The 27659-nt window shown below is 51.1% G+C and overlaps 1 protein-coding gene across 2 annotated transcripts in view; it reads left to right on the top strand.

The window, feature by feature from the left end:
• The window catches only part of CCNYL1 (cyclin Y like 1), a 63539-nt gene that overhangs the window by 17811 nt on the left and 18069 nt on the right, over positions 1-27659 (top strand). For both annotated transcript variants that reach the window (XM_075608516.1, XM_075608517.1), the window contains exons 2-4: positions 6236-6310; positions 9598-9632; positions 23652-23752. In XM_075608516.1, coding sequence (XP_075464631.1) covers positions 6236-6310; positions 9598-9632; positions 23652-23752 — 211 coding nt within the window. The remainder of the gene's footprint in view (positions 1-6235; positions 6311-9597; positions 9633-23651; positions 23753-27659) is intronic.

The raw sequence follows: 27659 nt of genomic DNA, 5'->3' as shown, positions 1-27659 counted from the left end.
CTGGGTTGGAGAGTGGAGGATGGTAGATGTCCGTAGCCAAGATCCAGGGTCAGAGAAGGTAGAATGGTCAAGGGACGAATCCGGGGTCAAAGCGTTGGAAAGTGTAGGAATCCGTAGAACAGCCAACGGTCAGGAGAGGAGAGAACAGACAGGTCAAAGGGCAAGCAAGGATCAAGACACAATGAAACAGCAGCAGTGAGCACAATGCATAAACAGGAGTTTATGCTCAGCAGGGAAGGACAGAAAGGAGTAGGTATATGAGGAAGGATCCAATTACTTTGCAGGGGTGTGATCTGGTCCTCCAATGGCGCCAGGGAGGTAAGTGGCTGAAACAGCCTTCAGGTGAGGCATTCCTGGATCCGGCAGGGGCTGCAGCGGCGGTTACAATAACGGTATGCTTTCTTATATTTAGAGATCTTTAGTGCATGTACCACCTGAATGTGTAGCCTCACTGTTCTATTTAAATATGATCCTGCTGTTCTGTAAAGGATACAGCAGGGAGAAGGAGTAGACGGCTTAGGGAATCTGTCTGCCCTGACATTAGAAACTCCTAATTCACGTAGTTATTTATGACTTTTTTGGCTTGGCACGGAGTCATCACTATCTTGAGCAGACATTTATAGGTGCAATACATGCATGTTATATATAACCAAGACTTGCAAATAGAAGGCCGTAAATCCATCAAAAGAGATTGCAGATGCATTTTCACATGTGAAAAACAGTTGATTTGGAACAGTTTAATGTGATTATTGGTTTGATCTATTCTTATTTGGTTACTCTGCCTTCGTGGTGTTTTTTTTTGTTTTTTTTAATGCAGGTGAACGTGTAGAGGGAGGATGGAGTCTTGAGTATTAATATATAGAAGCATCATTTTCTATGGCAAAAAAATTGTCATAAACCATTTTTAACTAGCAGGGAACATTTTACCATGAATGTAAAGTATTAAGATGTGAAAATGCCACGTGAAGTGGAAGCTGGCTGCATAGCTTAAATCTTATGATCCGTACCCGTAGTAGCTGGGCTGTGCTATCCTCTGCAGTAATTCTGAATTGCAGAAGAGGCTTTGATCCCTTCCGTGTTGATGTGATGACTGAAGCAAAAGCGCTTAATGAATGATGAGAATATCCTGTTATTATGCCAGTGCTTATATATAAGTGTAACTGATACATTGAGGAATATAGTGGAAAGACTATGTAAACACAGAAAGCAAAGCATCTAACATAATTCAATAGTTGGCATACCTGCCTCTCAAAATGAATGTGCTTGGACATGAAACAAATTAGATTAACATACACGATCAATTTCTGAATAAAAGAGAAATCCCAGTGATCTGTTATTGGAAATCAATCCGAAACACCCCCCCCCCCCCCTCATATTAACCTCTCCCTGAAAGCACCAAACGAATGATGTCTGTGGACATTTAAACTGATGGCAAAGGCCAAACAAACTGTGCATGGCCCACATGTCTATGGTTGGTGCATTCAAGCTCATTGTGGCAATACTTTCTCTGTAGAGGTTGAACTTGGTTACAGAAGATCCCCAGCACACACACTGCCCTTTTAAAGTATTGGCCATTCGCTAGGAAGATTATATTTGTCAGGCAACTATCTTTTATGTAGGGTGTACTGTAGCTAAGGAAACCACATCTGTCATTTGAGTGTTTTAATGTTTCAGCAAATACTATCATTTGTAAAGTCCCAACCTATTCTGCAGCATGGTACAATGGTGACAGTATTGAGTTCTGTATATTACATAAACAGAAATGACATACCGTATAAGAACAAGTAAACAGATACAACGGGTAATGAGGACCCTGCTTATGAGCGCTTACAATCTAGAGGGAATAAGGTGTAATGTTGCAACAAAAGGTAAAGTGGCTGCTCATTGTGGGACGGAGTATGCATCAGGATAGAGAATGGTCCAGCTGCACAGCTGATCCCATTTAGGTTTTTTGTTGGGGGGGTGGGAGAGAAGTAGTGTTGGTGTGGAATCTTATCTAGCCGCACAGCCATTCCAATATGTTTGGTGGGGGAGGAAGGGGAGTGTTAAGTGTATGCCAGAACCCCCTTTTCCAAGGAAGCCTTTGTGAGATTTAAAATGTCTGAATGCTGAGGGGGGGGGGAGGGGGGTAGTGATGGTGTGTGTTAGGGAATTACAGAGAGGGAGCAGCATGGGACAAGTCTTGTAGACATGAGTGAAAGGTGGATATCATGGCAGAATGTAGGGACGTTTAGGGATATGAGGACTGAGATGTAAGGGGAGACTGTCGTTGACAGCTTTGTAAGTCAGAACTAGGGTTTTAAATGTAATTCTTGAGGATATGTGAAGCCAGTGTAGGGTTTTGCATAGTGGTGCAGCAGAAGTGGAGCGTTGAGTGAGGTAGGGGAGTCTGGCAGCAGCAGTTTTTATAGATTGGAGTTGGACAGGTGGACAAGGGGAATGCCATCTAGGGGAAAGTTGCAGTAATCAGGGCGGGACAAGATGAAGCAGTGAATTAGGATTTTAGTTGCGGCATGAGTGAGAAAGGTGTATCCTAGCGATATTGTGGAGGTGTCAAGGCTTAGATGAGGCATGCAGGCGAGGTCAGAGTCAAAGATCACCCCTAGGCAGTGAGCTTGGGGTGGTGATATGATTGTGATTTTGACAGTTAGAGAGAGTTTGGGCGTAGGTGTGGAAGGGAGAGAGTATTTGTTCTGTTTTGGACATGTTAAGCTTCAGACAACATAAGTGATGCATCCTGGAATAGATTGTGGAGAAGACAAGGGACAAGAGAGGGAGATGTAAATTTGGCTATCATCGGTATAGAGCTGATGCCAAAAGATTGTATTGGTTCACAAAGTGAAAAGGTGTAGTGAGAATAGCAGAGGGTCAAGGACAGAGCCTTGTTGGGACCTAAATGGCTTGAAGAGGGGAAACCAGAGCAGCTGGATAGGTAGGATGTGAACCAGATAGAGGATTTAAACCATATTAGTCACGCAGGGAGCTGGAGTGAAAGTCAAGCGGTTGTATACAAGTAGCTTGAGGGCAAAGGGGAGAAGAGATGGTGGTTGGGTAAAAAGAGGGTTTCTTTAGAATGGGCGTGTTGAGTGCATGTTTAGAGGAACATCAGAATGAGGTAAGCGTTGACTGCGGGCAAGCTGGTGTAATGGTCCGTCTGATGGGAGTGTCCTAAGATTGCCCCATTATGGGCAGAGATATTTACACTCCTAAATAGAATATTGGGATCCTCTCTATGCCCAGACCCATGGGTGGCAGTATTACATAAAGCAGCCCAAGAACTCACGAGTGGAAGTAGGTGTTGTGGACAGTGCAGAGGGTCGAGTGAGACTAAAGATTAGGCCGTGATCAGAGAGAGGGAAGGGCATGTTGGAGAAGTTAGAGAAGTATCAGAAACGGGAGAAAAACAGGTCAAGGGAGTGTCCATTGCAGGGAGTGGGTCCATTGGGGTAGGGTGTGAGAGGTGGGTAAGACTAGGATTAGGGGACATGTCACCATAGAGTAGAAGTAATCGGTCTAGGACGTTTGACTGACCATTTGGCCACAACCAAAATCGCCACCGGAGCTCTGCTGTTATAACGCCTGACCGCAGGGCGATATGCTGCCAGTCACCTCGCCGCCAATTCCTTTTGCATGTCTTTGGCATCTCCCAGCGAGGCGCCTCTGCCACGGCGTGGTTTCTATGCCTCTCTCAGCCGCAAGGTACCTCTGGCGGTGTGTGAGAAATTAAATGGCTTCTGTGTCCTGAGCAGCGGGGGTGCCCGGTGGCTGGGAGAGGCACAGACATGCAGCGGAGGTGCCCAGCTGGGACAGGTATGGAGGATATGTGGAAGCCGGTGAGGTGACCTGCGGCGACTCGCCCTGGGGTCAGTTGTTATGGCCGCGGAGCGCCAATGACTATTTTGTCGCTGCGAATGGTCCCATTCCAGGAATAATAGTAGGGGGAGGGAGAGTTGTTCGACTTTTTTGAAGAATGGGGATGTGAGATGCCGATTTGAGTCGATGGCTGCAAAATGATTCAGATGGCCGTAAAGAATAGGAAATTATAAAGGAGGGTTTAGAGGAAAGTGTGTTGGCTATGGGTAGAGGCAAAAGTGCACGTGACTGCGTCAGTAAATAAGAGCAAGGTAACAGTAGTCCAAAGCGGAAGTTATTATTTAACATGGAGCTGTAGTGTTTCTGGTTTGGAGTGTTGGCAGGTGCAGTGTACAGATGGCATGCACCCTTTGCTGTCTCCGTTGGGCAGGTTCTTGTAATGTGATGGAATACATAAATCGCAGCCTTGTCATTTATAAGTAAATGCTGGTTTTGGAGCCCTCTCAATGTCCATTGAATAAATCCATATGGGGCTTTAATAATAGAGGGGAGATCTTGAACACTTTACTTACTTTACGCTTCACCCACGGATGGGCATAGGCGACTTCCACGGAAAACTTCACTTCAAAAAAGATCCATGAAAGTTGTTTAGCTGGATATACCCAAGGGGACGCTAGGCCCAAGGGTCGATCTTGAACACACAAGGAAAGCCATTTGTTTTTACATGCATTTGAATATCTTGACCTTAAATCAGAGTTTTACTTATGGCAAGACACTTGCATAAGCCAGTAATCATTGTGAATGGTACGTGACACACGTCTTGAAATACTCCGGTTTAGTGAAGATTACTGCAGCAGTGCAATACAGTACAGACACTCCAAACATCTTCTTGCAAGTTTACAGTAATGATCTGTGTTACCTTTCACAGATCACTATGGCATTGTGAGGGTTAAACTGTTGAGCTACTTTTCAATAAGTGGTTAGATACCTCTTGACACATTTAGCAAAATTAGCAATTTCAAAATGCATAGGTTAAGGAGATTGATACCAATAGTCACGAGTGTTTTTTTTCTCTTTAGTACTGACCAGGGTAAATAGCACTATGGATGGTCAAGGGAATCTACAATAAAGTATAAATGCAGCTACCCATCGTTTCAGTATCCCTGATTTTTGTAAAATAAGTTGGCTTATTTGATTGGCTTGAAAGAACAAATATTTTATGAATGTAGCAAACATTCTAAAAGCGCTTCATATTTGTATTACGTGTCTTTGATCATTGTACATTCTTTTGCATCTCAATCTTTTTCATTCCTTACAACTGGCTATACCTGTTCTCATAGTTCTATCGAGATCTTACTTCTGTACAGCAGTACTGTACTTTAGTAATAGCTTTGTTCTATACTCAAGATGATAAAGGTTAACAGATGACTAATGCAAAATCTGCACATTAAGGCTGGTAACAAATATTGTCACAACAAGGTAATTCTCAAATGCTTCATATAAAATGTTGATGCAAGTGTGTAATTAGTGATAGTTGAACACCGTTCCGAGCAGTGGATCACAATGGATAATACCAGGTAGACTTTTTTTTCTTGGAGAAGCATTGAAAAAGCCATTAGCACTTTGTCCAGACATGATTTTTGTTCACTCCATAATTGTTTCCTTTATACTAAAATATTACACGTACAGTCTGTTTCCTGTCCTTCTCCAATGGCTCTCCCACTTAAGGATCTTCTTTTACTGATGGTTCCATATAAATGTGATTTACATGGGAAGGGTAAACTATGTTGACATTGAGTTACCCACAGTAATTGTGTGTGCTTTTTTTTATTTCAACTTTGCTTTCTATCTACTTTGTTTAACAAATACCTGGGGAAATGTAAGGACTTATCTCAAAATGACCATGTGATGCTCACTTGGTTATCGGTGGCACCTTCTATTACCCTGCAGTAAAATATTGCAGCAGTTTTGGGGTGTGCTAGCTTGGGTAATAAGATAAACTTGGTGCATAGAATGCCTTCTTTGCCACAGGGGACTTTCCATTCTTTTTGTGAATAGGTTAATTGGAATAATAATAATAATAATTTTGACCCCTTTACCACTATTGAGCGCTCTTTGTTTCAGGGTATTGTGTGATAGAAGTGGGCCATTAGATAAACCAAAACATTACCGGCAATGCGTCAACATACATTTCTAATATTTTATGCATTATTTAATGTTACATTTTTATCGTCTTTGCTGGGATGAACCATGACAGTTCTTGATGATTTTGTACTGCATAAACCTTCGCCGACTATCTAAACCTTTTCGAAAAGAAAATCCTGTGGGTCTTGAGCAATATCGGTTGCTTAAAAGTTGTTCTACTTGTACATTGTGGTAACAGATATTCACACCTTTTCTGCTTTGTCTCCTTTTCTTCTAGATTTGGCCCCCGAGTCTAACCCATCCGACCACCCACGTGCAAGCACAATATTCCTCAGCAAGTCCCAGACTGATGGTGAGGTTGCCTTGCTTTTATTTTTTGCGCGTGCGTATGTATAATCTTCTCGTCTTTTTAATCTGGTATCACATAAGCATTTTATTATATGAAATTGTTTGTTCTGCTCCTTGTTTAATGGAAGCTGCCGACTACACCAGCTAGCATGGTCTAATGACAAAGTAATAGCTGGTCTTGCAGCCTTTCTCTGTGAGTCTGTGACATGCCTACAGGACTAAACCACAGTGATGATCTTGTCATGAAAACACCTGCTATTTGTGTTTGAGAGTGATCAACACAACATGTAACGCATTTCTCTCTGGGAATGTGCCATCTCTCGCTATTTTTAACCAGAATCGGCCTATGTATTATCAGTGTAGTGATTAAAGCAGCAGCGTGATGCATTTTTCTCTACCTTCTGAAAATGATCATGCTGCAAAATATCAAGATTCTCTATGCACGATCACCCCCAAAAACGTCTTGTACATGTAATACATTTATATCCTATTTAATATAATGTTGTGGGCCTCTATTATTCTTAAATGTTCAGTGCTGTGGACACAACTAGCATTAAAGAAAGGATCAAGTAATATAGTGGATGTTGGCATCTCGTACACACATGCTTATGGCTTTGATTTCAGCCTCATCTACTTGGTGAGAAATAGGCTGTTGGGACACCACAAGATGTGACGGCAAAGATGCCTATAAAGTATACTTGTGACATGCTTTGGAATATAAATAACAATAAAGTACTTTAATATGCATTACTACCATTCACTTTAGTGATTTATTAGCTGTGTAATACCTTAAGGGGACAATCGCACAAAGACATCAATCTTTCATAAAAATTTAAAAACAAATACTGATCAATGTAATTGGCTTCCTTAGAAAGATTCAATTATCCTTGAAGTAAACTTTCGCATTTTTACTTCCCGTGTGGAAATGGACGAGTTAAGTCCTTATCTGGTAATTGTTCTCTCCATTTCTTTCTAGTTGGTGGAGGCAGCATAAGTAGTTCAAACCAACAAGACTGTGTGGATATATAATCTCTCTGCACATACAACAGTCTTATCACAACAAAAATTAGGAATAACGTGGGAAAAGCATTCCAAAGTATTTGGTTTCTGTGGTGGTTTTTTTTTTTTTTAATTATTTGAGCTGTGAACGAGATCGGAACAGAAGTTCTGTCCCTTGGGGCTGGTAGCGGCCTCGTGATCACTACCCCCAAGCGATCACTAACCCCAAGCGACCACGTGCTCACTAACCCCAAGCGACCACGTGATCACTACCCCCAAGCGACCACGTGATCACTACCCCCAAGCGACCACGTGATCACTACCCCCAAGCGACCACGTGATCACTACCCCCAAGCGACCACGTGATCACTACCCCCAAGCGACCACGTGATCACTACCCCCAAGCGACCACGTGATCACTACCCCCAAGCGACCACGTGATCACTACCCCCAAGCGACCACGTGATCACTACCCCCAAGCGACCACGTGATCACTACCCCCAAGCGACCACGTGATCACTACCCCCAAGCGACCACGTGATCACTACCCCCAAGCGACCACGTGATCACTACCCCCAAGCGACCACGTGATCACTACCCCCAAGCGACCACGTGATCACTACCCCCAAGCGACCACGTGATCACTACCCCCAAGCGACCACGTGATCACTACCCCCAAGCGACCACGTGATCACTACCCCCAAGCGACCACGTGATCACTACCCCCAAGCGACCACGTGATCACTACCCCCAAGCGACCACGTGATCACTACCCCCAAGCGACCACGTGATCACTACCCCCAAGCGACCACGTGATCACTACCCCCAAGCGACCACGTGATCACTACCCCCAAGCGACCACGTGATCACTACCCCCAAGCGACCACGTGATCACTACCCCCAAGCGACCACGTGATCACTACCCCCAAGCGACCACGTGATCACTACCCCCAAGCGACCACGTGATCACTACCCCCAAGCGACCACGTGATCACTACCCCCAAGCGACCACGTGATCACTACCCCCAAGCGACCACGTGATCGGGCTCCCGGAAGGCTAGTGGCATAAGCAGCTGATTGGGCTTTTTAACCTTTTTGTTATGCTGATTCTTAACTTATTTTCTGCCATGTTTTAAGAGCGATTCTTGTATTCTTTTTAGATTTTGGTATAACATTGGCTACTGATTCCTTTCTTGGGCCCAGGGCATGGTTACTGCTTGCTCTCGCTTTCTCTCGCTTGCTGATACTTGCCACTGAGCCCCTACAGCCGCAATTAAAGCGGCTTTAGTAGGGGCTCGCGCATGCTTTCCCTTGCTTGCTGAGGCGCGCTTGAACAGAGCCGACAGTGAAATTTTAAATTCACGCGCTGACTCCGCTCACGTGACGCCTCAGCAACCAATGGAAGGAGAGCAGGGAAATGTGAACGGGGTCTGGCGCCAGCGGAGTGAGTGAGTGAGTGTACCTTCTGTCCGATCCCTGTGGCTGTCAGCCTGTGGGAGATGGAGGGGGCTTGCGCTGCCGGGGGGGGGGAGCGGGTGATGTGCCTCCTTCTGCCCCGATCACCGTAGCTGCCTCCCTGCCTGCGCGGGAGATGGAGAGGGGTTGCGCGGCCTAAGGGGGGGGGGGGGTGGTGAGGAAGGGGTTGTGTCCCGGAGCAGGGGTGGCAGCAAGGTGGTGTGTGTGTGTGTGTGTGTGTGTGTGTGTATACGTACCAGTGTGGTGTGTGGTGTGTGATGTGTGTGCGTGCGCGAATATATTTATCAAAGTTGCACAATGTTAATAAATAATTTATTCTCACATGTCTTTTTTTTTTAATTTTTAAAATATTATATAATATATGCACGCACGCACGCACGCACACACACGCACACACACACACACACGTTCCCCAGTGACACACAAACACACAGACCACTTCAAAGTGACACATACAGTACACACACACTGACAGCTACCAAGTGACACTCACAGTGATACCCGCCTCCCAAGCGCTTGCTGTCTCCTCTGCAAGGACAGCAAAAAGCTCCTGGTAGAGCGAGCGGCAGCAAGCGAGAGCGAGCAGCAGCACCTAAGCGCTTACTATGTCCAAGGCCTTAGGAAATAGTCCATTTTAAATGCTATTTTCCCATTATGTCTTCTGAAGACAAGATTTGCCTGTTTCATGTTCCTGAAAATAAATGTACATCAGAATAATATTTTTGTCACAACAGTTTTTGAGCAGTAGCCCCAGGTCAAACGAACTCATCTGTTCTTGTCAGTTTTGTAATCAAGATTTATATTTTCATTTTACAGTGAGAGAAAAGAGGAAGAGCAACCACATAAATCATGTAAGTAAATCTATCCCTTCTGGTTTATAGAGGTGTGAATATGTTTGAAACATTATTTGTCCTATATATTCTCTGTTGTATACTAGTTCTTAAAGGTCAATGTGCACTGATCCCACATAGGATGCTGTAAGTTGTAGTTATTTATACAGTTATGTGGGGGTATGTGTATATTTGTGCTGTATGCATCGTGCATCTGTTTACTTGTACATGCATATTTGTATAATACATGTGTGTATATATGACCCACCTTTCCACCCTTCTAAATCTGTTAAGTCTTTTATTGGTGACCAATGTTAAGACGAGGCATATACAGTGGCAGTATATATTTATAGTGCAGTAACTTACATTACAGTGCTGACTACATTACCAGCCTGCTTGGTTTGAGCTTAATCTATTTTCCCTATTTTGGTCGTTTAAGGTCTCTGCAGTTCTTTGGCGCCCTCTGTCTCTGATTAATGTGGTAAAAGGTTACCCAAAGATTAGAGCATCCTTTTGCTCGATATGAAATAAAGTTATTTTCTCCCAATGGGAAGCAAAGCCCCTCACAATTACAGTATAATGTGCAGTATGCAGCACACAGGTTTTTTTATAGACACAGTCCCTGACCCATAGAGCTCACAATCTGATACCTACTGCATGTTACAAGGTCAGTAAAGAATAAGAAAATCACATGACCAGTCACAGATCTTCGTAAAGAAAGTACTTTTGTGGTGCACACACTTATGTTTAATTCTATTATTAAAAAATGTAGTCACAACAACTTACAAACTTAATACTGACAATGTGAAGCAATACTGTACAAAATATATATAAAAAAAAAATAAAACACAGGGAAGTTTGACTAGAGCACTGGTGCGCGGTGGTTGCCGCAGCCCTGCGCTCTTCCCCAATCCATTTAAGTTAAATGCCGGGGGTCGGCGCAAGGCCTCTGCAACCTCAATTTACAGGGGTACTGTAGTCTTCTGGACGCATCGCCATGGCAATGCGGCGTCATGATGTCACATGACCTGCAGCGTAATTTGACACCGGGTCACAGATAAGGGGGGGGTGCGAGCGCTGGGGCTTTCACACGGGGGGGGGGGCGTGGGGGGCACAGCTCCAAAACTTTGCGAACCCGGGGGGGGGGGGGGGGGGTGTGAGCGCTGGGGCTTTCACACGGGGGGGGGGGGGGGCGTGAGGGGGCACAGCTCCAAAACTTTGCGAACCCCTAGACTAGAGCGTAAATTGGTACTGATTTTGTCTGACGCAGATTTGCTCAACTGTAGGGTTGGTACAATATCTGTTACTGGTGTAAATGTTACTGTATCCAACTTGGAGGCAGCAGTAATATTGATGTGCTCACATTTGCTGCTGAATGCTGTCATGTCTGAATGGTTATAATAATAATAGCAAATTGAACTCCATGACTTGAATAAGCTATTGTCATGCTTTGGATAGCTGACTAGCACTCGTATAGTCAAGAAGCAGCAGGTGAATGATACCTGACAGCGAGTGATACTCGGAGCATTCCACAATGTTTTTGTGATGTTACTAACACCTTAGCTGGAGTACCCTTTAAGTATCGGATAATTAATGAAATCTCACATAAAATCAATTCAGCTGGATGCCTCCCACATAGCACTGCAGTAAGGAGTTAGCACAAAGTGTCTACATACATACATACATACATACATACATACATACATACATACATACATACATACATACATACATACATACATACATACATACAAACTGTGCATGCTATGATTAATGAGAATTCTCAAGGACTCACATAGAGTGCAGCATCCTTGGGTGGAGATCCTACATCCTCGGGTACAGGTTTGCTTCCGTCATCAGGAACAGAAAGACACAGCACTACCAAGTAGGATAGAAAAAGATCAAAAAGAGAGCGTTCCCAAAGTGGAAAAAATAAACTAATTCATCTACAGTGTTGTGCATGTATACATAGTTGATAAAATTTTCGTTTTCGCGATGACGTCCCGCGCCATGTTGGCGATCCCGGAAGTGAAGGGGATTGGAGACGGCGCCCACAGCGCACACACATACATTCCGGTAAGTACACCTCTCATCATGGGCGTCCGCAGGAGGGGGCAAGGGGGGGGCGCTTGCCCCCCCTGGATCCAGGGCCGCCAACAGGGGGGACAAAGGGTACTGCTTCCCGGGCCCCATGGGTCAGGGCCCCAGTTAATTTAATAAATTAAAAAAAAAAAAGTTTTAAAAAATGGCGCCGATTCCCCGCTGTCCCGGCACGCAGGGCCTGCTTCCCCCCGCTCCCAAAGTGGGACGGAGGGGGAAGTACAAGCCAACCTCCTCTGCGGCCCGCTCCCCCTCCCGCTCCCAACGTGGGACGGAGGGGGAAGTACCAGCTCCTCCTGCGGCCCGCTTCCCCCCCTTGGCCAGCTTCCCGCGCACCCACTTCCCACGTGCCCCCCGGCCCACCTCCTGTGGCCTTGCCCCCCCCCCTGAGCCCACCTCCCGCGCCCCCTCCCCAAGCCCACCTCCCGTCCCTGGCAGCTGCCGCGGGGATATCGGGGGCAGAAGGATATCGGGGGCAGGAGGGGGAAGCGTCCGGCGACAAGCTGCACCCACCCGGTCAAGGTAAGTCACCCCACCCAGTCACCGTCACCTACTGTCACCATAACCCACTGTCACCGTCGCCCACCCAGTCACCGTCGCCCACCCAGTCACCGTCGCCCACCCAGTCACCGTCGCCCACCCAGTCACCGTCGCCCGCCCAGTCACCGTCTCCCGCCCGCCCAGCCACCGTCTCCCGCCCGCCCAGCCACCGTCTCCCGCCCGCCCAGCCACCGTCTCCCGCCCGCCCAGCCACCGTCTCCCGCCCGCCCAGCCACCGTCTCCCGCCCGCCCAGCCACCGTCTCCCGCCCGCCCAGCCACCGTCTCCCGCCCGCCCAGCCACCGTCTCCCGCCCGCCCAGCCACCGTCTCCCGCCCGCCCAGCCACCGTCTCCCGCCCGCCCAGCCACCGTCTCCCGCCCGCCCAGCCACCGTCTCCCGCCCGCCCAGCCACCGTCTCCCGCCCGCCCAGCCACCGTCGCCCGCCCAGCCACCGTCTCCCGCCCGCCCAGCCACCGTCGCCCGCCCAGCCACCGTCTCCCGCCCGCCCAGCCACCGTCTCCCGCCCGCCCAGCCACCGTCTCCCGCCCGCCCAGCCACCGTCTCCCGCCCGCCCAGCCACCGTCTCCCGCCCGCCCAGCCACCGTCTCCCGCCCGCCCAGCCACCGTCTCCCGCCCGCCCAGCCACCGTCTCCCGCCCGCCCAGCCACCGTCTCCCGCCCGCCCAGCCACCGTCTCCCGCCCGCCCAGCCACCGTCTCCCGCCCGCCCAGCCACCGTCTCCCGCCCGCCCAGCCACCGTCTCCCGCCCGCCCAGCCACCGTCTCCCGCCCGCCCAGCCACCGTCTCCCGCCCGCCCAGCCACCGTCTCCCGCCCGCCCAGCCACCGTCTCCCGCCCGCCCAGCCACCGTCTCCCGCCCGCCCAGCCACCGTCTCCCGCCCGCCCAGCCACCGTCTCCCGCCCGCCCAGCCACCGTCTCCCGCCCGCCCAGCCACCGTCTCCCGCCCGCCCAGCCACCGTCTCCCGCCCGCCCAGCCACCGTCTCCCGCCCGCCCAGCCACCGTCTCCCGCCCGCCCAGCCACCGTCTCCCGCCCGCCCAGCCACCGTCTCCCGCCCGCCCAGCCACCGTCTCCCGCCCGCCCAGCCACCGTCTCCCGCCCGCCCAGCCACCGTCTCCCGCCCGCCCAGCCACCGTCTCCCGCCCGCCCAGCCACCGTCTCCCGCCCGCCCAGCCACCGTCTCCCGCCCGCCCAGCCACCGTCTCCCGCCCGCCCAGCCACCGTCTCCCGCCCGCCCAGCCACCGTCTCCCGCCCGCCCAGCCACCGTCTCCCGCCCGCCCAGCCACCGTCTCCCGCCCGCCCAGCCACCGTCTCCCGCCCGCCCAGCCACCGTCTCCCGCCCGCCCAGCCACCGTCTCCCGCCCGCCCAGCCACCGTCTCCCGCCCGCCCAGCCACCGTCTCCCGCCCGCCCAGCCACCGTCTCCCGCCCGCCCAGCCACCGTCTCCCGCCCGCCCAGCCACCGTCTCCCGCCCGCCCAGCCACCGTCTCCCGCCCGCCCAGCCACCGTCTCCCGCCCGCCCAGCCACCGTCTCCCGCCCGCCCAGCCACCGTCTCCCGCCCGCCCAGCCACCGTCTCCCGCCCGCCCAGCCACCGTCTCCCGCCCGCCCAGCCACCGTCTCCCGCCCGCCCAGCCACCGTCTCCCGCCCGCCCAGCCACCGTCTCCCGCCCGCCCAGCCACCGTCTCCCGCCCGCCCAGCCACCGTCTCCCGCCCGCCCAGCCACCGTCTCCCGCCCGCCCAGCCACCGTCTCCCGCCCGCCCAGCCACCGTCTCCCGCCCGCCCAGCCACCGTCTCCCGCCCGCCCAGCCACCGTCTCCCGCCCGCCCAGCCACCGTCTCCCGCCCGCCCAGCCACCGTCTCCCGCCCGCCCAGCCACCGTCTCCCGCCCGCCCAGCCACCGTCATTCGTCCCGCCCGCCCAGCCACCGTCATTCATCCCCTCGCCCAGCCACCGTCATTCATCCCCTCGCCCAGCCACCGTCATTCATCCCCTCGCCCAGCCACCGTCATTCATCCCCTCGCCCAGCCACCGTCATTCATCCCCTCGCCCAGCCACCGTCATTCATCCCCTCGCCCAGCCACCGTCATTCATCCCCTCGCCCAGCCACCGTCATTCATCCCCTCGCCCAGCCACCGTCATTCATCCCCTCGCCCAGCCACCGTCATTCATCCCCTCGCCCAGCCACCGTCATTCATCCCCTCGCCCAGCCACCGTCATTCATCCCCTCGCCCAGCCACCGTCATTCATCCCCTCGCCCAGCCACCGTCATTCATCCCCTCGCCCAGCCACCGTCATTCATCCCCTCGCCCAGCCACCGTCATTCATCCCCTCGCCCAGCCACCGTCATTCATCCCCTCGCCCAGCCACCGTCATTCATCCCCTCGCCCAGCCACCGTCATTCATCCCCTCGCCCAGCCACCGTCATTCATCCCCTCGCCCAGCCACCGTCATTCATCCCCTCGCCCAGCCACCGTCATTCATCCCCTCGCCCAGCCACCGTCATTCATCCCCTCGCCCAGCCACCGTCATTCATCCCCTCGCCCAGCCACCGTCATTCATCCCCTCGCCCAGCCACCGTCATTCATCCCCTCGCCCAGCCACCGTCATTCATCCCCTCGCCCAGCCACCGTCATTCATCCCCTCGCCCAGCCACCGTCATTCATCCCCTCGCCCAGCCACCGTCATTCATCCCCTCGCCCAGCCACCGTCATTCATCCCCTCGCCCAGCCACCGTCATTCATCCCCTCGCCCAGCCACCGTCATTCATCCCCTCGCCCAGCCACCGTCATTCATCCCCTCGCCCAGCCACCGTCTTTCATCCCCTCGCCCAGCCACCGTCTTTCATCCCCTCGCCCAGCCACCGTCTTTCATCCCCTCGCCCAGCCACCGTCTTTCATCCCCTCGCCCAGCCACCGTCTTTCATCCCCTCGCCCAGCCACCGTCTTTCATCCCCTCGCCCAGCCACCGTCTTTCATCCCCTCGCCCAGCCACCGTCTTTCATCCCCTCGCCCAGCCACCGTCTTTCATCCCCTCGCCCAGCCACCGTCTTTCATCCCCTCGCCCAGCCACCGTCTTTCATCCCCTCGCCCAGCCACCGTCTTTCATCCCCTCGCCCAGCCACCGTCTTTCATCCCCTCGCCCAGCCACCGTCTTTCATCCCCTCGCCCAGCCACCGTCTTTCATCCCCTCGCCCAGCCACCGTCTTTCATCCCCTCGCCCAGCCACCGTCTTTCATCCCCTCGCCCAGCCACCGTCTTTCATCCCCTCGCCCAGCCACCGTCTTTCATCCCCTCGCCCAGCCACCGTCTTTCATCCCCTCGCCCAGCCACCGTCTTTCATCCCCTCGCCCAGCCACCGTCTTTCATCCCCTCGCCCAGCCACCGTCTTTCATCCCCTCGCCCAGCCACCGTCTTTCATCCCCTCGCCCAGCCACCGTCTTTCATCCCCTCGCCCAGCCACCGTCTTTCATCCCCTCGCCCAGCCACCGTCTTTCATCCCCTCGCCCAGCCACCGTCTTTCATCCCCTCGCCCAGCCACCGTCTTTCATCCCCTCGCCCAGCCACCGTCTTTCATCCCCTCGCCCAGCCACCGTCTTTCATCCCCTCGCCCAGCCACCGTCTTTCATCCCCTCGCCCAGCCACCGTCTTTCATCCCCTCGCCCAGCCACCGTCTTTCATCCCCTCGCCCAGCCACCGTCTTTCATCCCCTCGCCCAGCCACCGTCTTTCATCCCCTCGCCCAGCCACCGTCTTTCATCCCCTCGCCCAGCCACCGTCTTTCATCCCCTCGCCCAGCCACCGTCTTTCATCCCCTCGCCCAGCCACCGTCTTTCATCCCCTCGCCCAGCCACCGTCTTTCATCCCCTCGCCCAGCCACCGTCTTTCATCCCCTCGCCCAGCCACCGTCTTTCATCCCCTCGCCCAGCCACCGTCTTTCATCCCCTCGCCCAGCCACCGTCTTTCATCCCCTCGCCCAGCCACCGTCTTTCATCCCCTCGCCCAGCCACCGTCTTTCATCCCCTCGCCCAGCCACCGTCTTTCATCCCCTCGCCCAGCCACCGTCTTTCATCCCCTCGCCCAGCCACCGTCTTTCATCCCCTCGCCCAGCCACCGTCTTTCATCCCCTCGCCCAGCCACCGTCTTTCATCCCCTCGCCCAGCCACCGTCTTTCATCCCCTCGCCCAGCCACCGTCTTTCATCCCCTCGCCCAGCCACCGTCTTTCATCCCCTCGCCCAGCCACCGTCTTTCATCCCCTCGCCCAGCCACCGTCTTTCATCCCCTCGCCCAGCCACCGTCTTTCATCCCCTCGCCCAGCCACCGTCTTTCATCCCCTCGCCCAGCCACCGTCTTTCATCCCCTCGCCCAGCCACCGTCTTTCATCCCCTCGCCCAGCCACCGTCTTTCATCCCCTCGCCCAGCCACCGTCTTTCATCCCCTCGCCCAGCCACCGTCTTTCATCCCCTCGCCCAGCCACCGTCTTTCATCCCCTCGCCCAGCCACCGTCTTTCATCCCCTCGCCCAGCCACCGTCTTTCATCCCCTCGCCCAGCCACCGTCTTTCATCCCCTCGCCCAGCCACCGTCTTTCATCCCCTCGCCCAGCCACCGTCTTTCATCCCCTCGCCCAGCCACCGTCTTTCATCCCCTCGCCCAGCCACCGTCTTTCATCCCCTCGCCCAGCCACCGTCTTTCATCCCCTCGCCCAGCCACCGTCTTTCATCCCCTCGCCCAGCCACCGTCTTTCATCCCCTCGCCCAGCCACCGTCTTTCATCCCCTCGCCCAGCCACCGTCTTTCATCCCCTCGCCCAGCCACCGTCTTTCATCCCCTCGCCCAGCCACCGTCTTTCATCCCCTCGCCCAGCCACCGTCTTTCATCCCCTCGCCCAGCCACCGTCTTTCATCCCCTCGCCCAGCCACCGTCTTTCATCCCCTCGCCCAGCCACCGTCTTTCATCCCCTCGCCCAGCCACCGTCTTTCATCCCCTCGCCCAGCCACCGTCTTTCATCCCCTCGCCCAGCCACCGTCTTTCATCCCCTCGCCCAGCCACCGTCTTTCATCCCCTCGCCCAGCCACCGTCTTTCATCCCCTCGCCCAGCCACCGTCTTTCATCCCCTCGCCCAGCCACCGTCTTTCATCCCCTCGCCCAGCCACCGTCTTTCATCCCCTCGCCCAGCCACCGTCTTTCATCCCCTCGCCCAGCCACCGTCTTTCATCCCCTCGCCCAGCCACCGTCTTTCATCCCCTCGCCCAGCCACCGTCTTTCATCCCCTCGCCCAGCCACCGTCTTTCATCCCCTCGCCCAGCCACCGTCTTTCATCCCCTCGCCCAGCCACCGTCTTTCATCCCCTCGCCCAGCCACCGTCTTTCATCCCCTCGCCCAGCCACCGTCTTTCATCCCCTCGCCCAGCCACCGTCTTTCATCCCCTCGCCCAGCCACCGTCTTTCATCCCCTCGCCCAGCCACCGTCTTTCATCCCCTCGCCCAGCCACCGTCTTTCATCCCCTCGCCCAGCCACCGTCTTTCATCCCCTCGCCCAGCCACCGTCTTTCATCCCCTCGCCCAGCCACCGTCTTTCATCCCCTCGCCCAGCCACCGTCTTTCATCCCCTCGCCCAGCCACCGTCTTTCATCCCCTCGCCCAGCCACCGTCTTTCATCCCCTCGCCCAGCCACCGTCTTTCATCCCCTCGCCCAGCCACCGTCTTTCATCCCCTCGCCCAGCCACCGTCTTTCATCCCCTCGCCCAGCCACCGTCTTTCATCCCCTCGCCCAGCCACCGTCTTTCATCCCCTCGCCCAGCCACCGTCTTTCATCCCCTCGCCCAGCCACCGTCTTTCATCCCCTCGCCCAGCCACCGTCTTTCATCCCCTCGCCCAGCCACCGTCTTTCATCCCCTCGCCCAGCCACCGTCTTTCATCCCCTCGCCCAGCCACCGTCTTTCATCCCCTCGCCCAGCCACCGTCTTTCATCCCCTCGCCCAGCCACCGTCTTTCATCCCCTCGCCCAGCCACCGTCTTTCATCCCCTCGCCCAGCCACCGTCTTTCATCCCCTCGCCCAGCCACCGTCTTTCATCCCCTCGCCCAGCCACCGTCTTTCATCCCCTCGCCCAGCCACCGTCTTTCATCCCCTCGCCCAGCCACCGTCTTTCATCCCCTCGCCCAGCCACCGTCTTTCATCCCCTCGCCCAGCCACCGTCTTTCATCCCCTCGCCCAGCCACCGTCTTTCATCCCCTCGCCCAGCCACCGTCTTTCATCCCCTCGCCCAGCCACCGTCTTTCATCCCCTCGCCCAGCCACCGTCTTTCATCCCCTCGCCCAGCCACCGTCTTTCATCCCCTCGCCCAGCCACCGTCTTTCATCCCCTCGCCCAGCCACCGTCTTTCATCCCCTCGCCCAGCCACCGTCTTTCATCCCCTCGCCCAGCCACCGTCTTTCATCCCCTCGCCCAGCCACCGTCTTTCATCCCCTCGCCCAGCCACCGTCTTTCATCCCCTCGCCCAGCCACCGTCTTTCATCCCCTCGCCCAGCCACCGTCTTTCATCCCCTCGCCCAGCCACCGTCTTTCATCCCCTCGCCCAGCCACCGTCTTTCATCCCCTCGCCCAGCCACCGTCTTTCATCCCCTCGCCCAGCCACCGTCTTTCATCCCCTCGCCCAGCCACCGTCTTTCATCCCCTCGCCCAGCCACCGTCTTTCATCCCCTCGCCCAGCCACCGTCTTTCATCCCCTCGCCCAGCCACCGTCTTTCATCCCCTCGCCCAGCCACCGTCTTTCATCCCCTCGCCCAGCCACCGTCTTTCATCCCCTCGCCCAGCCACCGTCTTTCATCCCCTCGCCCAGCCACCGTCTTTCATCCCCTCGCCCAGCCACCGTCTTTCATCCCCTCGCCCAGCCACCGTCTTTCATCCCCTCGCCCAGCCACCGTCTTTCATCCCCTCGCCCAGCCACCGTCTTTCATCCCCTCGCCCAGCCACCGTCTTTCATCCCCTCGCCCAGCCACCGTCTTTCATCCCCTCGCCCAGCCACCGTCTTTCATCCCCTCGCCCAGCCACCGTCTTTCATCCCCTCGCCCAGCCACCGTCTTTCATCCCCTCGCCCAGCCACCGTCTTTCATCCCCTCGCCCAGCCACCGTCTTTCATCCCCTCGCCCAGCCACCGTCTTTCATCCCCTCGCCCAGCCACCGTCTTTCATCCCCTCGCCCAGCCACCGTCTTTCATCCCCTCGCCCAGCCACCGTCTTTCATCCCCTCGCCCAGCCACCGTCTTTCATCCCCTCGCCCAGCCACCGTCTTTCATCCCCTCGCCCAGCCACCGTCTTTCATCCCCTCGCCCAGCCACCGTCTTTCATCCCCTCGCCCAGCCACCGTCTTTCATCCCCTCGCCCAGCCACCGTCTTTCATCCCCTCGCCCAGCCACCGTCTTTCATCCCCTCGCCCAGCCACCGTCTTTCATCCCCTCGCCCAGCCACCGTCTTTCATCCCCTCGCCCAGCCACCGTCTTTCATCCCCTCGCCCAGCCACCGTCTTTCATCCCCTCGCCCAGCCACCGTCTTTCATCCCCTCGCCCAGCCACCGTCTTTCATCCCCTCGCCCAGCCACCGTCTTTCATCCCCTCGCCCAGCCACCGTCTTTCATCCACTCGCCCAGCCACCGTCTTTCATCCACTCGCCCAGCCACCGTCTTTCATCCACCCGCCCAGCCACCGTCTTTCATCCACCCGCCCAGCCACCGTCTTTCATCCACCCGCCCAGCCACCGTCATTCATCCACCCACTCACCCACCCAGGCAGACCTAGACACATGTCTTTTGTTGAAAATATAAAAATAAACAGGTTGCATTGTAATGTTTTATTCTGTATCACAATAAGAAAACAGTTAAGTAAAAGTTGCGCTCTAAAAGATATTTTTTCGTGGTAGGTGCGCTATGGGTTCGGGGGCGCCTGCTCCTTTCATTTGTCCTGGGCCCCATGATTTCTGTTGGCGGCTCTGCCTGGATCACTCGCAGTCCTGGGCTGTTTTTGGCATTTATGGCACCGTACAGTACGTTAACGGCGCTATAAACGCCAAAAACAGACTGTGTGGACTGGGACGGAGGTGGGTGGACCGGGACGGAGGTGGGTGGGTGCCCCTGGCGCCGCGGCAGGCAGCTAGTGGTAGGCTAGCCTATGCTGCTACGCAGGAGGCAGCGCACTGTCATTGGTAGCACTCGGGAGTGATGCAGCTCTCATTGGTAACACTACCTACCAATGAAAGCCGTCTCACTCCCAAGTCAGGACCAATCTGTGCCGCAGCCGGACCGCCATTGCGCTGCGGTGGCACCGGTGCCAACAAGTCCACTCATCATTGGTAGCTGAGCGCTACCAATGAGAGAGCCGCCGCCGTCCCTTGATGACCCAGTCCCTGAGTCGGACAAATCATGGTCCGACTCTGACCTCCACACTCATCACGCGGCCTCCCGCCCATCATGCTCCCGCCTCCTCTGACTCATCGTCAATTTGCGCAGGCTCACAGTTCAGAGAGTCTGCTGAAAGTGAAGACGCAGGCAGCAATAGGCCCCGGCACTCTGCAGAGTAGACTGCAATTAGTTCTGAAATCTGAACCCAATAATCCACAGACCACAGTAGTTTTGCAGCCTCAGGGGGCAGGAGGTAGCATTTGGAATTGGCAACAATTTGAAAATTAGGGTACAACACGACGTTTCGCTGGGTGCCAGTGCCACCACATGCATCATGGTGGCTATTTATTAAGCTGAGCTGAATAGAGTGTGAGAGATTCTGAGAGAATGGAGAAATATTATGGAAAATGCAAGACAGGGGCAGGGTGAGAGTGAGAGAGAAGCGAGAGAGAGTAAAAGTAAAATAGATACAGCAAAAGAGAGAGAAAGTAGCATGATGCTACTATGGATGGAAAAAGAAAGATGGGGAGAGAGAGGGAGCACATGATAGAAAAAACCCTGCGCTGTCTTGGTCTTGTTGAAAAAACAAGGAGAAGCAGACAGTGAAAAACGAGGGAAAGCAAGCAAGCACTCCGAAAAACGGGGGAGCGGAAGATGTGGGATTTTATCTGGTGAATGATGTGGATGCCATCCAATGCTAAGGCAAGTGCTGTGGGGTTATAACTGGTGCTGTGTGGCAAGTGTTTTCGGTGCAATCTAGTGTTGTGGCAAGTGAAATCTGGCACTACAGTATATATAGATATATATATTGTGTGTGTGTGTACAGTCATACTAATAAGTGCCCCCACATAGCTCATTGGTCGCAGCACGCCCCGTTCCGCAGCGGAACGGGATGGAACCAATGATGAAGCATGCCACCAAGGGGAAACCCTATTGGGTGATGGTTATATAAAGAAAACATTCTGTTTTCCTTGCTTTTTTGAAAAAGAGTTGGTTTTGCAGTACTGAAGGGTCTTTTTTTGATTAGAAGTATATATACCCACCCACCTACACTGTGTGCCACACACATACACATTTCCTTTTTCAAGTTTCTAATACTGCATACTGGGCTGTATTCAATAAATAGTGCATTGTAGGTGAGTTATTTGAAGTTCACAAATCTCATCTTACCAATATAACTATGCATTATGCAAGGAAAGCTTGGATCTCCTAGCAGGAGAACTTTAAAGGGATTTTTCAACTCCCTGCAGCTCATCTACAACCCACAGTTTATTCAATACCACCAGCCTGGTGATGAGCAGAGTATTTAATGATCCCCATTTCTTTTTCTTGTGCCCCACCTGGCACACATCATGTCTGAGGATCCTGCGCAGAGAAGCAGCCTTAAAAAGTAGTAGTACGGCTGAAATTTCTGCACTTAAGCGCCAGAGTGACGTGGCAAGTTCTCCAGGCACCCACCAGATCCTGCAACCCTGAGTAGCTGCTCTTTTTTGATGTCATAACTACACTTTCACAATTGCTTTTTTAACCTTCAAGCTTTCTCAAATTTGCTTGAAAATGCACCATTTGCCCACTCTTTTTTTCAAAATTTTCTCGGGGGGGAAAACCCCCCTTATGCTGGTCGGGGTCGCTCGCCACGGTGCACTCACTACCACTTTTACGCCGGGCACTGGCCGTTAAAATTATGCCCCCCCCCTGAAAAAATTTCTGCGGACGCCCATGCCTCTCATTCACCTTGATAAAGAGCCAACGTTTGAAACGCGGCGTAATTATGGGCCTCCTGCCTATTTGTTTTTTTTTTTTTTTTTTATGATCCAATAAATTAGTTAATTTTTTCCACTTTGGGAACAATCTTTTTCTATCCTACTTGGAAGTAGTGCTGTGTCTTTTTGTTCCTGTTTTTGTACTCCGTTACTCAGACTGGTTAAAATACACCTCTAACAGACTGCTAGATCACTGAATTCACGATGAAGCTGTGTGATTGGAAGCCTGGATGGATATAAGTCTGTGAGACATCAAGGTAGTATATAATAGTAAAACTCCAGAGCTCGATATTAAGCACTGGCATTACCTAATATGCGTACCATGAACAGAATGCAGCACTAACAGGCTGCTATAACAATCATATGGGTATATTGCTGTGGCAGTGACCTGCTGCACAGATGCTAAATTATGCTCCTAGCAGGCTTACTCTCTATGCAATCACATCTGTTGACAAGCTGTAACTGTAGTATTGAAAGCTGAAGTAAAGTTACTCGAAATGTCTTAACACACACAACCTGCCAGTAACAATAAGAAATATGCAACTCTAACAGGCTGCTTAATACAACAAAGAACATATGACTATATTAGTCTGTAATCTGATGTAAACAGATATACGCCGGTCACAGAGCTCAGCACTCGAACAGACTAACTCTCAAGCAGCACTTCCTGGAATGACGTCAATGCGTCCATACGCCCTGTGCGTTTCACTCCTAATGGAGCTTCGTCAGGGATGGGCAAAGATATTACACGGTCACTTTAGAGGTGGTTGAAAAAGTGTTGTTTTTGTTTTCCAGGTGCTTATTTGGTACTCTTTTAATGCCGTTTAATTTGTACTCTTTTTTTTACCACCTTAATGTCTATCTAGTGCTTCTAAACACAGCTTACTTTACCAATTACATGAACACATTGGCAAGAGAGATTTTCTTGTCGATTTGTAGTGCATTGGAATACTCGGACTTGTCTACTATACTATAGTATTGACCTAGTGCTGCTCCCTTCTAAAAAAAAAAAAAAAAAAAAAAAACACTTCTGATGGTTAGGTGTAAACATATGGTAACAGCGCACATTTTGCTCCTTCTGTGCATGCACAAAACACCTGCTGTTGACGTTCTAGCACATTGGTAATGAAAACATTCGTGTTGCACAAGAATAGGAATGGAACCATCTTTGTAGGCTGTATTCAGTCTTGTTTTTCATGCAATCCGTCCTTTTTTTTTTCAAAAGGTATCTCCCGGGCAGCTTACCAAGAAGTACAGCTCGTGCTCAACAATATTTCTAGATGACAGCACAGTCAGTCAGCCTAACCTCAGAAGCACAATTAAATGGTGAGTGAGGCCAGAATGTCAAGCAAACGGCTACTATAATATATCAGGGGGGGGAATAGATTGCTTTATTTTTGTATTCTTGGTACTAGTACATTTTAATTAGTGGTGGTACCAATATTTTTACAGTCCATTCAACCGTATACCACAAGTGTAAATACTACAGTAGTTCCTCATATTAAATGTTTGCTTTTGCTTTTTAACCTGATGTCCTAGGCGTCATGTCATATTGATGGTAAACTTAACTGGACATAATCATCCATAATTACAAAGGCTTACAGAATTATGACCACTGTGTTCAAAATCTGTATAAAATGTATTTATCAGCTTGTTTAATGCCCTGAATTTTAATGGATGAACCCACCTACTCTAGCTCCATAACCAGTGAAACATAACTTTTAAACTAGTTTGTCCCAATAATTGTCATTCCTTAACCTCTATAAAACACATTTAATTATCTCAGGACCTTCCATTAATATGCAGTTTTAGCATTTTGCAGATCGGTTCTCTAAATAAATGAAATGCTGTCCTAAGCAGTTTTCTTTATTCCAAATGGCTCTTCTTCCTGGAGAGGTTGCAGACCCCTGCAATAGGGGATTAACAATAGAACAAGAAGACCTGTCAAAGGTGTCTCCTAGGCCGGGAGATGACAGGAGGGCCACTAATTGCGTGCACTCATACGCCTAAACACGCAGTAATACAATCAGTATAGGTTTGGCTGAGATGAAGTTAAGTATAAGAGGTTAAGTAGAATAATGGTAGCCCTAGGGGGCTGGAGAGCAAGCAGCTTTCCCCTATATACGGTGGTTGGATAAATGGGCATGCAATAAAACAAAATTTTATCAAAAAAAGGAATAAAATGGGGGCAATCTGCGTTTAACAATGGGGTGGAATAAAATACAGAACCATTAAGTATACTCTCTATAACAGGTTGTCTGTAGGATAAGTCATAGATGGTGTCTAAGAGAAACCAGCAGACATACAGTCCAAATATTCAGTGCGACAAGAACTTGAACAGGTAGCAGATATATTCTTATCTTCTTATTGTCCTTTGGTGTGAGCCCCTTTTATTCTTAAAACTTTCATTGAAGTATATTCACAAGAATTTGTGCAAGCTTGTTATCCTCTACAAGCATATAACACACCTTGCAATGATATTAGCCACTAACTCATATAATGGTAGTTGCCATAATGTGGCATGAATCTAATAGTGGGGTTTATGGTGTACTAGGGAGAGACTTTAACCCCACAGGGGTGAGTCAGACCTTTTCGCCACCACACAATGAAACTACCTAGAGTATATAGGCATACACAGGGTGATAAGCACATTGGTGAAACTTCCAAGAGAACTCACCGTTTGAATGTGTAGGGGCTCCACAGCCGTGCATCCATCATAGGTAGTGTATAGCCATGAAGAGATCCTCGCAGGAGGGATGAATGGAGCACAGCAGCGGGAAAGAGCAGGGATACGGCACACCAATAAAACTGAAATCCAAATTTATTTCAAAGTGACAGAGACATCACAAAAATAGGGCCAAAAGGACACTGATGTGTTTCGGGCAAAGCCCTTTGGCGAGGATCTTTTCATAGACACCATCTATCTGTTGACCATTGGTGACTAAAGAACTGTAATGATATCACAGATATGCTGTAGATAGACTTACAGCAAGGTAGCAGGGTGGTTGTGCAACTACCGAAGTGTAGTATGTACTCTGGTGTGATTTTAGAGTGGGGAAAAGTCCAGTTTGAATGATCCTTGCTCTGAGGAAGGGCTTGCTGCAGGTGTAGGATCAATACTACCTTCTAGTGGGGTGGTCCATTAAGTGTGCGGGCCACTGTACAGAACGTCTCCCATAGTATTGCTCAAGGGACCTACTAAGGAGAGTCCTCAATACGTGCTTTGCTTAAAATATATATTTTTTTAAATAGTTGCTACAGTCAGTGTATTGGGCTATGACCAATGTCTGGTTCAGTCGCATTGTGCGTCTCACACTCCACCGCAGAGACTGGTAACCGGTTCCTGCTGATGGGACCTCACTCAAGGTTCTGTCCTCACAGATTTTTTTATTTTTTTTAGCTTGCACCTGTAATAGTGTCAGGTCTGGCCCCGGCCTCCAGGTTAACTCCGCCAAAGCCATCAGAATCCCTTTCCCGTATGCTCCCGCCATCGTAGGGGTTAGTTTTGTATTTAACTTCTGGTCTGAACCTGAGGTGTTATAGCCCAATACACTGTGACCGTAGAAACACTTTTTTTTTTTTTTTAAGTATATATTTTTACTATGCACGCATTGAGGACTCGACTCCCCGACTGTTTGTATATACTTATCATATCCCCTCTTAGATGCCGCTTTTCTAATGTAAACCAATCTAAATTAGCTAGCCTCTCCTCATAAAGCAGATTATCCATCCCCTTTATTAATTTGGTGGCTCTTCTCTGCACTTTCTCTAGTTCCATAATGTCTTTTCTGTTGGGTGCTGCCCAAAATTGTACTCCATATTCAAGGTGTGGTCTTAATAATGCTTGATAAAGAGGCATCATTGTTTACTTCCCTTCCATCCGTTGCCCGTTTAATGCAAGATAAGATCGTGTTTGCCTTTGTAGCTACTGCATGACTTTTGGCCCTATTGCTAAGCCTGCTGTCTACTAAATCCTTCTCCAAGAATTTTCCTAATTTTATCCCCACTTAATTTGTAAGTCGTCTGTTTATTCTTGCTTCCCAAATGCATAACCTTACATTTATCTGTATTAAACCTCATCTGCCATTTACCTGCCCAAGTTTCCAGTCTACCCAAGTCCTGGAGAGAAATTACATCCTGCTCTGATTGTACTACCTTACACAATTTAGTGTCATCAGCAAAGATTGAGTTTGCTCTATGCCAACCTCAAGGTAATTAATAAACAAGTTAAAAGGCAAGGGTGCCAGTAGCAATCCTCGAGGTACTTCACTCACAACTTTAACCTAACCTGAAAAAGTTCCATTTATTACAACTCTCTGTTACCTATCCTTCAACTAGTTTTTAATCCAGGTGCAAAATATTTTTAGAGTCCAATTTGCTTTATTTTGTACACTAACCTCTTGTGTGGAACCGTATTAAAAGCCTTTGCAAAATGTAAGTAAACCACATCAACTGCGATTACCTTGGTCTAAATTCCTACTTATCTCTTCAACGAAACTAATGTCAGTTTGGCACGACCTATCACTACAGTTCTTTAGTCACCAGTGGTCAACAAATACACACTATCGATGACCTATCCTGCGGTCGACCAGTTGGTGTATAATTACTGGCTCTGCATTTTATTCCATGCCGTTGTTGAATGCAGACTGTCCAATTTTATTTTATTCCTTTTTTTTTCCCACACACTTGACACACTAGAAATAAAGTACCAAAGACACCCACACCAGACTGGCAATCAAGTTTATTATTCATATATTGAATGGTACACCAGTACGTCTGTATATTGATCTACAGTATATATCCACTTTGCTCACATGCATGAGGATTCCCTTTTCTATCAATCAAGATAACGGACCCCATCTAGGGATTGCTGTTTAGTGGAGTTTAATTACTAATTTTTACATCCACTACTTACTATAGGATCCTGAGCACGTACGGTACTCGGTTATTAGATCCAATATACCTTCCGTTTGTCATTTTAACACTTAAGCTTGTTGTATGAATAAAGATGACATTTTAACTACTACACCAAACATCAACTACTACACCAAACATGAGTGCTTCACTTGGGGTACTCCTCTTCTATATTTATTCCTTTTTTTCCATTCAAGTTTGTTTTATTGCATGCCCATTTATCGAACCACCATATATATGGGATAGCTGCTTGCTCTATCCCCCTAGGGCTACCTTTAGTCTACTTAACCTCTTACACTTAACTTCATCTCAGCCTACC

Source organism: Ascaphus truei, chromosome 7 (genome assembly GCF_040206685.1).
Source record: "Ascaphus truei isolate aAscTru1 chromosome 7, aAscTru1.hap1, whole genome shotgun sequence".
Lineage (NCBI taxonomy): Eukaryota > Metazoa > Chordata > Amphibia > Anura > Ascaphidae > Ascaphus > Ascaphus truei.
This window is presented reverse-complemented; position numbering and strand designations above follow the sequence as displayed.